This window comes from Nymphaea colorata, chromosome 10 (assembly GCF_008831285.2).
Source record: "Nymphaea colorata isolate Beijing-Zhang1983 chromosome 10, ASM883128v2, whole genome shotgun sequence".
Taxonomy (NCBI): Eukaryota; Viridiplantae; Streptophyta; class Magnoliopsida; order Nymphaeales; family Nymphaeaceae; genus Nymphaea; species Nymphaea colorata.
The window spans coordinates 3,849,917-3,860,346 of NC_045147.1; the positions used below are offsets into that span (position 1 = coordinate 3,849,917).

General features: G+C 38.1%; 1 protein-coding gene across 1 annotated transcript; it reads left to right on the plus strand.

Moving 5' to 3' along the window:
- Nucleotides 1–1,294: 1,294 nt before the first annotated feature.
- Nucleotides 1,295–6,786, plus strand: LOC116263316 (myb family transcription factor PHL7-like). Its single transcript, XM_031643007.2, has 7 exons — nt 1,295–1,701; nt 4,478–4,696; nt 4,976–5,052; nt 5,158–5,200; nt 5,420–5,477; nt 5,739–5,808; nt 6,207–6,786. Exons 2-7 carry the CDS (start codon nt 4,489–4,491, stop codon nt 6,537–6,539), a joined length of 789 nt encoding a protein of 262 aa, XP_031498867.1. The 5' UTR covers nt 1,295–1,701; nt 4,478–4,488; the 3' UTR covers nt 6,540–6,786.
- Nucleotides 6,787–10,430: the final 3,644 nt, after the last annotated feature.

The window sequence follows — 10,430 nt, forward strand, 5'->3', positions numbered from 1 at the left end:
ATATAAGCAATGCAAGACAAAAGTTGGAAGTGCAGAAATGGAGGACAAAAGTTCTTCTTGCAGGAAGTTTTTCAACGAAAAGAGTAAGGGCCATGTGTTTCTTTTTTACTGATTTTTTTTACTGTGTCCCTGCCAATGAGTTTCTGGAGTTTCAGCATAATATGTTGGCGGCGTTTCTCCATGATGGAAAGGATTGTTTTGCCATGCTTCACTGCAGCTTTAAACTCAAAACACCGTTTGGGGGTAGCATCCAAACGCGGCGTTAGTTGGCAATGGCTTTTGCCTTTTAATAGTTGCTAAGAGCATTTAGGTAAAAGGATGAGAAATGTGTTAAGGGCACTAAGATAAAAGCAATGTATTCTTTATTCAAAGGCACTTAGGTAAAAACACAAGTATTTAGGTTTGATCGTCGATAGGGAATATTAGAACAAACTTTTTCCAACATAGCAGTGTGTTATGGGTCTAACAAGCAGCAAATGAGATCCTTGTTTGAAATTATTTAATAGCTGTGGATTATTTGTAAGTTTTCACATATAAGTTGGTAATCAGTGGACACATTTACATGTAAGAGTGTCTTACTTGTTATGTCACTAAGTCAGGAAGCCATTGTTGGTGTGGTATGTAGGCAAGACAATAAGCCATTGTTGGTGTGGTATGTAGGCAAGACAATAAGCCATTGTTGGTGCAGTATGTAGGTAGGAGTGGGCAGTTGCCCACACAAGCAACTGCCCACTTCTGCCCCACAAACTTTGTTTATTTTTCATATTAGTGTTTTCAACTATTTGACTTAGAGTTTTTAAATTAGTGTCACTCATCCCAAATTTTTTATGTTCATTACTTGTAAGAAGGCCATCGTTACAAGTAAATACAGGCATGCATACATAAAAGACACTATAAACAAAAGAAAGGAGACCCATACAAACACATACACAGGAGAACAGCCATGTTCTCACGGTTTAATGAGAAAGGCAATTTATCATTTTACAGAAGATATTTTTCTCGTTCCACTTCCGCTCTGATAGGAGGCCTTCTGTTTTAGCAGCAAGGGCATTTGGATAATTTCCATCACCTAAATGAACTGCTCCGGTTGAGTTTGTTTCTTGAAAGAATCTAATTTAGTGGGTCGCTTAGGTAAACCGAATCCAAAGCGTTGAAAATGGCCTAAAAAGAATAAAGACCGAGGGCTTTCAATAAAACTCATCTAAATGAGCATTTTTCCGAAATTCTCTAACTCAAGTGGTGTTTCAGAAATTAATGTCCGTCCCTCGCACGCAACCACAGATACAGATACAGGCCAAGGTGGAGGAGGGACGGGACGAATCAGCACAGGATAACAAGTTTCTTTGAGCAAAATTAGGGCACACAACAATGCCCCAATCTTTTTTCACCTCCCAACTTCTGCGTCGTTTTCTCTGAGTTCTCCTGAGGCCGATTTGGGAATCCACTCTCCTCCTTGCCTGAATCTTGTGCGTTGGATTCTCCCTCCGGGCGCCCTTTGGATCGACTTGGTCGCTTTCTGGGTGGTAGTTTGATTCTCGAACCTTGATTGGGGTTACCGATGGGGTTTCGAGTAGAGAGGATGTGCTAATGAGGCTTCAAGAATTTTGTGAACCAGTTTTCGTCGCTGGCGTCCAAGCGGACGGAGCCTCGTGGATTTCTTTGTTGGTTGAAGCTTGCTGCTGAGTCCTTGCTCTTGTCGGGGTAATCGTTTTATTTTGATTCTTTTGGTAATGGAAAATTCAGAACTCTTATCAGCTTGGCTGTTTGGTTGGGTAAATTGGTTGGTATTTTCTGGTGTTTGTGGGTGTTTGTTCTGGACGAGTAGGTTTTTTTTTTTTAATGGTTTTCGTCCGTATCGAATTGACGGTAGTTTTTTACTATTTGTTTTAACTTCTAGTTTAAGGATTTTACTAATGAAAGGAACGGTTTGGTGTTGCCTTTGTCTCGAACAACCTGAAGAATTAGCATGTAATAGAGAACGAATAGATGAAACTTTCGAACTTTGTAGTGCAACGGAGTACTCTAGATATGTACTTACTTTATTAGTCAAGTAGGCATTGAGAAACACTCAACTTTGTCGCCCGCCTGTCAATGCAATGTATTAGTATACTCCTTTGAGAAATTCTAAATATGTTTTTCACTCCTGGATTGTGAAAAGTTTATTATTCATGTCGCTAGAACTTGGAGCCAATTGTGGTAAGTTTTGGAGCGAGGCAATGGCTGGCAAGTTTTCGGTTGCTTAAGAGATTGAAACATGAACGATTTATCAGAAATGATTAAATTGGCAACATAAATTTATTTACTATATAAGTGGTGGGAATGGTCCAAGTTTTTGGGCAACATAGGAGAGGCTCTAAATAACACAGACTCCTCAAAACAGTCACTGCACCTGAGTGAAGTGGGCGTGTGTCTGCAGGTGGCAACATACAATTTTCTTTTTCTTTTCCATTGAATTATTGATAGAATGATTCCTTTCTAATTGTTTATTTTGGTGTTTATAACTTTATATATAAATATTATTTGCCTGCACCCATGATTTTTATTGAAAAATTTGCACCCCCACCTACATCAGCGCCTGTGTGACATAAGAGAGGCTTTTGTGAATACATTGTTCCAGTTGTGCAGATCTTCACAAAACAATAGAAAGGCTTCTATGGATTTGTCAGATTGCATAATTCAAAATTATATGTGTGATCCATTATTGCTCCACCAAACAAGCAAATGTCAACCTTTACAATATCAAAGGTTTAGGTGTTAAAACCTTCGTGCCTTGGCGGCATTCTACTCAATTGACATACAAAGGGTTTTGATGACTCCTTCAGTCTGGAAAATCCCTCATATTTATCTCGGAGATGGGAGGTTGAAGTCCTTACAGGGAATTGGTAATACTACATGAATCAGTAGTAGTTACAGACTTACAAGTTTTGATTTGCTTATGACATAAATAATCAATATTCTCTTTTTGTAAGCTTAATTGCTGAATCATTGTTGGAACATTGGGATCATTCTTCTCTTACAGAAGTGTGTTCTAAGTTCTAACTATAAAAGCGTCAAGCATATATGATGCTATCAGGGGACTAAGTTTCAGTCATTATACCTGTTTCCTGTCAGAAGATTTCTCTTCATATCTTCTCATTATGTTGAGCATACCAGTTGTAGATTAGGTGCTGGATGACTAGATTGTACGAGCAAGCAGAATAACCTGTGGTTTAATCAGATTATAACACAGAGACCTGGCCATATGTTGATTATCTTATGAGTTCTATGACTGGAAAAGCAAGACAAAATGAAGAGTTTATGTAGTAGATATAAGGTGTTGGAATGTACAGAGAAAGGGAGAAGATTTCTGAATGCCATAATATTCTCATGGTATGTGAATCTACAGGAAAAACAATGTGTTCACCAAGATATGATTAGGCATCTGTGTATGGATTGGTCATGAACTTAATGAGTAAAGCATCAGTATTTTATTGATCTCTGATGCACAATTTATAGTATCAGTCTCTCGTTCCTTTGCCCTCTATTCACAGAACCTGATGCAGATTTTGCATACTTGAACTTAAGGCCCTAGAAATTAAGATCTTAAATTTTGGATCCACTTAAATCAGCTTCAACATAAGATCTGCTGAAATTCAAGGTAGACACTCAACGTCATCAACAAGCTGTGTAGTTTTAATGATGTGTTAGATGTGATTTAACGTGCCTTTGGTGATCTTGCTGAAGTCAAACATGCTAACGTAAGTCACATGGATGCACCAGAACAACCTCTTCACTTCTGGTGTGGGGCCCGTCTTAGTCAATGCACGGCACTGCTGACCGTGCTCACTCTTTTTTATCTTTAAAAGAAGAAAAAGAAAGTTACCTCGGCTTGATGCATCCCTACCTCTCACCTGCATCCTTCTCATATCTCTCTCTCTCTCTTCTCTTGTTTTCCTTCTTCTCTTTCCTCTCTCTTTTTTCCTCCTCTTTCTTTCTGTTTTCCCTCTCTCTCTGTTTTCCCTTTTTTTCTTTCTATCTTTCCTCCCATCCCTTCTCTCTCTCTTTTTCTTTTTTGATCATGCCTGACCTGCCATTCTCTCCCTCTCTCTCGGTTTGGAGGTGTCCTTTTGTGGACCCTTTCAAAGGACAACCAGTTGAAAGAATGAAACACTTTCTTCCTTTAAAAAGGAAGAGCAAAGATCTCCCCTAAGAAAGCAACTGTTGTAAAAAACACTTTAATTTATTTAATAAAATTTTTAATTAGACTAAAGTAACCTTAATAATTATTTACAATTTAGAAAAATAAAATCACTAAAATGTTAATTAATTATATAACAGATTATATATATATATAATTTCTGAAAATTGCTGCACCTGCGCTCGCATTCGCACCCACACTGACAACAGGCACTTGGGTGAATTAGGCTTTAGTTTTATGGTGTCTATGATGTACACATGGTAGAAATATCAAACACTAATTGCTGTTGATATCTTGCAGCATGTTGATAAATGTACCATACAAAGGAGTTCTCGAGGATGGGTCTGATGTCCCATAATCCCCAGGGATCCAAGCAGGTTGCAAATATTGGTGTTCTTGGAGGATCTACAACTAGTGATTCAACTACTTCTGGAGGGAGTGGCAAACAGAGGTTAAGGTGGACTTCAGATCTTCATGAACGTTTTGTTGATGCTATTGCCCAGCTTGGTGGACCAGAGAGTGGGTATTCTCTATTTGAGCTCTAGAGTTGCATTCAGTTAGACTTTTCCCGTGTCATATGAATCTCTTGCATGCATTTTAAGTGGTCTACTGTTATGTGAAGATTGCAATCCTTTCGTCTTATTAGATTGTTTATTTACTTTTGAATGGTCATGGCATACACGTTGTAGTTTACCTGTAGCTATGGTCCTTCCAGCCACAAGAGGCTTGTGTTCTATCTGTCATTTCGGTGTTGTCATCAGTAACCTTTTTTCACTTGTCTCAAAATGGTGGTATCAGGGGCGACACCGAAGGGTGTTTTAAGGGTGATGGGTGTGCCTGGGCTTACCATCTATCATGTCAAAAGTCATTTACAGGTACCTTTTTTGATTCGTGGTGTAGTGAATTTATGGTCATTGTTTGAATTAGGAATATGGTAACTCTGATGTTTCTTCTCATTGATATCTTCTCTCATTGTATAGAAGTATCGACTGGCAAAGTTCCTTCCGGAGTCCCCTGCAGATGGTGAGCCCATATCCTCTTTTTCATCTTTTCCCTTTTTCCCCCGTTAATGGTGATTGTTCTTACCTGTGCGTCTGCACCCGTGTAGTTATTTTGATTGGTGTGTTTTGTGTCTGAGCATTGAATCATTAATGTTGCTTCAGCTTTTCAGGGCATGATTTTAATCATTAATGTTGTTTCAGCTTCTCAGAACATAATTTCTAATGCATAAGTGGCTTTCAGGTTCAAAGGATGAAAGTAAAGGCCCTCATGATGCTCTTCCAAATATGGATAGTTCACAGTAAGTTTTGTAGATTTTCATATTTATTAGTCTCTAGACTTTCTACTGTCTTTGAGTTGTTTACTATCTCAAGGAGATGTCCTTTCCTTCTAAGCTCTTGTAAAGTTGTTCACATGGTTCTTACAGACTTACTATATCCAGGTCATCTTTGTCTTCGGTTGAGTTTTGTTTGCATCCAGTTTCTTCTTAAGATAAAAATTATTTTACCTGTTTCTGATGATCTATGTGAAACTTAATATTGTGTAACTTTTGATATTTCAGAGGATTACAGATCAATGAGACATTGAGGATCCAGATGGAGGTGCAGAAAAGACTGCATGAACAACTCGAGGTTTGTCTCTTTTTTCCAAAAAGAGAAAAGAGAAAAGTTCTTCTTAGATCAGTTTGTGAGCCCAGATTGGCAAAAGCTCCCAAAGTAATTGTTCTAGATATTCCTTTTCCATGTGGAAAATTTGGTAGAATAATGAGGCTTTGAAGAAACTATGCGATAGAGGAAAACCTTAGTTTTATGCGATAGAGGAAAACCTTAGTTTCAGCATCTCTGTTTGCCTACACATGTCTCGATAGAGAGAAAGAGGTAGAGAGAGAGTCTAGGATATGGATGTGGAAAAATAAAAGAATGTAAAAAATATGACCTAGCTATGTCTCTTAGTGATTTCTTTTTATACGTGGCTCTTAAGTTCTTGATTTTCGTACATCTGAACCTTTTAACCCCTTCCTCCCTTGCAGGTGCAGAGGCAGTTACAGTTGAGAATCGAAGCACAAGGAAAGTACCTGCAGAAAATCATTGAGGAGCAGCAGAAGCTTGGGGGATTGCTCAAGGGGACAGAACCATTAAATTCTGATGAAAATCCTCCACATGTTCCTGCCTCGTCCTCTGATTCACTGAAGAGACGAAGGGTTGAGTCACCATCAGATTCACCAACCGAACAGACCAGAAAGAAGGCAGAGTCGTCTTGTACTGAAGAATTTGCCTGTGCTTGGGACGAGAGCTCATTTGCAAATCATGGAAAATTCAATTTCGATCTACCATCCGGTCAGAAGGACAACACCGAACAATGACCATGCAATAGGAAGCTGGGACTGTTTGGAAATGGTTGGGGAATGTAATCTTCCAGATACCTGTCAATAATTTGCACATGATGAAGTCTGCTAAGGCTCAATGGTTTTACCATAGGCTGGATATGCAGACAGAGTGAGAACCACCGTGTCCCATTTGTACATTATGATGGTATTGATAGATATTGACTAACAGGGGCCAAGGTTTGTTGTAAATTTATCAGTTTACTTTTTCTTTTTCTGCTCAAAACTTGGCACATTTGCACACAACAAAAGACGAACAGAGAAAAAAATAACGAGACCCTTGTGAAAATTTGGTACAAAAAAATTCTTTATATGTGTTGCAGCCATCGTGTGTAGCCATTGTCCTTACGCACTGGGCTCCTTGAACTTCTTCCGACTCTATAATGACAAATCACGAGTACTAGCGGGGATGCGCTCTTGGATAGGCTGTTAATTTAAAATTTTCTCAGGCGCACCTATCTTGATAGGAAAGAGAGCCAAAGGCAGCGTTATCAGATTCCAATGGCCGTGGTGGATTCAAGAGTGCCACATGGTGAGCGTTAACTATTTTGAATGTATTTTAAATTTTTTACTTTTAATAATTTTTTGTACATTATTTATTTAATTTTTTAAAAATTGATACACTGTATCTGAGGATCGGCCAATTCACCATGTCGGCAGATCAGTAAAAGCAGTTGCTTTTCTGGTGTTGTACTCTCCACTATTTAATAGTTCAGTTTATTAATAAGTTGGGCAAAATATAGTGCCTCGAAAACTTTGAAGAAAACAGAACACACTAGGTTTTGAATTTTTATCTAGCTAGTTGGATGTCTTTCTGTAATGCTGCGATTTTTTTCTTTTTCGAAAATTACGCTCACAAATAATCTGGCAGCCATTGTTTTACAAATATTTAATGAAGCAATTCTCCAAAAGCTTGAGATATATTGTACTTATAAAAAAAAAAAAGAAATCATATATTATAGCTGACCAATTCCTCCTTTCGGATTTGGCAGGAGGAATTGTTCAACCTCTCACAGAACATGCCTCAATGTGTGCATCAGGACACGTGCATGGAAGAAAGGGCCGTGTGTGAAAAAAGGCTGCCGCTGAAACCCTTCGGGCGGCAGCGGTGATGTCGGCTGACCGGAGGGTTTCTCTCTCTTTCTCTTTTTCTTTGTCCCGGATGCTGCTGAATGAGCAAAATTAAAATTTATCATCAAGAGTGCTATAAACCATTGCTAAAAGTATGTTAAACTATTGTTGTATCATAAACCATCATTAATTCTTACATGACCACTATTTTTTAATGTTTAATTTTTAATATATATATACATATATATATAAAAGAAAATAAGTAGCTACGAGACCCTATAATAGAATTGATGGAAATCGTCTACACTTGATTTTAAAGAGATTACATGATGGAAATCAAGTTGTAAATATAAAAGGCCAAGTTGGTTTTTCAGGAATAAAAAAGCCTCCAACAAGAGGTTTCATCTAAGGAGACATTAGTTCCCTTTGTGTTTCTCCCTTTCTCTCACTCCCTCTATTATTTTTTGAAGGGTACTTTAAACTCTTGAAAAAACAGTTTCGTTTTTATTTATAATATAATCTTGACTGTCAAACATGTTTGGAAATAAAGGCTAGATGATTCTCATCAGGGTTTAGTATATAAGGTTTTGATGGTTGCCCTCATATATATATATATATATTTGTAGTAAACTAAACTATAAACCATGGGCCGTCACCACACCATAACTTGTCACGATGTAGTTTTTGTTTTAAGGGATTAATTTCTAAACATTAGCCATCCCGGCATCCTGCAGGATTGAATCATCCCATGTATATAAGTGTTTTGGGTTTGTCTGGAATTGTCGGTGTGAAATGCACTTATTTTCCCATCAATTCTACAAGTTTTCCTCAAAATGTAATATACAAGCTTTTACGCTTTCACACGTTCATGGACAAGCTAATTAGCTTTTTTGCTTATCATTTCATAAACCCTTTTTAAATCCTCAATCACATGAGCTTACAGGAAAGGATACTAAGCAACAAAAAGTGTAGTTTTTGCCATGATACATGTGACCCATATCTCTAGAAATGAGACATCAAACACAAAATCCATTCATCTAAAAAACATTAATCCGTTAATGCAAAAGATTTGAGCCTTGTTTTTAGACAAGACTGGATACATAGTGGACCTAGGGTGGCCATGATACATCAGATTCTTGGTCGGCTATAATGACCCGCATCAAAATTCTATTGTAGTTATTGATACGACAACCCAGACAGGATCGACCAGCTCTGCTTGGGTCGTCAAGTCTAACAAACAGGCAAACAGTCAACAAACATCGTAATCAGCGGCAAAGTAAGGAACTTTTCATTGTAAGAGTCAAATTATAGTTCCAAAATTTTACATAGTTTAAACTAAAACTTTTAGAATTTATAAGTAAAATTTTGATTTTTTTTTTCTCTGTTTAAATATGGAAGAAGGGGTGGGGGCCGCGCTGCGTCCCCCGCTAAGCAAAATGCTATTATGTATAAGCCTAAGGTTGAGATAAAGCAGAAGTCACCTAATAACAAATTAGGTGACCGAAATGGCAGTAGTGTCAGGTGAGAGGTTGTATGGGCATCTCAATTTAAGCTGCTCTTGATATCCTATGATCTTGAGGGGTTTATTGATGGGACAAAAAAGCATCCAAGAAAACTGCCATTAAAGACGTAAGTCTATTCCAAAGCTAGACTATATTTATTTGCATCGTTGTGACCAGCTTCCTTTAAGATGGTTCATCTCTTCTTCGTCTGATTCCATTCGTTCTCAAATAATTGTTGATCTCGAAGACGTCGTATGAAGTTTGGCACACTCTAAAGGACGCCTATGCCGCCCAGAAAAGAGCTCGCGTGATGCAGCTAGCTCAAAAAACAGTTGTAATGCTCAATAAGGGAGAACAAGACCATCATTGAATATGTTCAGAAAGCTAAATCTATAGCTCTTCTTCTCAAAGTTGCCGGCAAAAAATGTTGAAGAAGAGGCCCTTGTCCTCCCTGTATTCTTCACGGCTCACCTAGTGAATAGGACTCTTTACGAGTCTCTATCACCACCCTTGTGGAGCTGAAGACTTTCTGATTAAGTAATGATTATGGGTTCAAGCAAATCATCGTTCGTTGGAGCCTTTGATCTCCATTAATATCTTTAAGTCTGCAGTTACAAAGACTGGTACACATTGTGGTTATAATAACTGACAGACAAGAGATAACCACGTGTATGGTTACAGAATATAGACAAGAGATAGCCACCTGTAGAACTGGTTACAGAACTTCAGTGACCCGTGCATTTATCTAAACTATTACAGAACTGAACTAACACAAGTTATCTAAACCACTCATCTGAACTGTTCATCATATCATTCCCCCTCAATCAGACGGTCAGTTCATTGACACTGTTAAGGATATGCTTATCACACGAGAAGATCAGGGAGATATGGATATGCTTATCACTGGAGAAGATCAAGGAGATACAGATCGATCAAGCCACCATCAAAGGAAGCAAATTTCAAAAGGATCAGCTCAAGGGAAACTTAATCCCTGCAAAATCTGCATCTGTAAAATTAACGGTTAAAGAGCTTGTCTCAAATGTGAACAATAAAATCACTATAAATAGAACCTCTCAATCTCACGGTAATGGATGAGAGATTGAGAGACAATTAGCCTTTTGCCATGGATGTAGACTTTACAAAGAGTCAACCACATTAAACATTCATGCCTAAAATCTTCTTCTCTATACCTTGAAAATTTTTCATGGTATTAGAGCATCAGGCGAACAGGCTGTATTGAGTAATCGCAGAACAGAGCACCAACCCGCCTAGAATCTGTCACGTTTTCTTTTGGCCG

Excerpts from the sequence above, each read along its gene's own strand:
- LOC116263316 (XM_031643007.2), top strand. The coding sequence starts at position 4,489 with ATGTACCATACAAAGGAGTTCTCGAGGATGGGTCTGATGTCCCATAAT. Across the intron at positions 4,697-4,975 it reads CCAGCTTGGTGGACCAGAGA|GGGCGACACCGAAGGGTGTT; the intron begins GTGGGTATTCTC and ends TGGTGGTATCAG. Across the intron at positions 5,201-5,419 it reads TCCGGAGTCCCCTGCAGATG|GTTCAAAGGATGAAAGTAAA; the intron begins GTGAGCCCATAT and ends AGTGGCTTTCAG.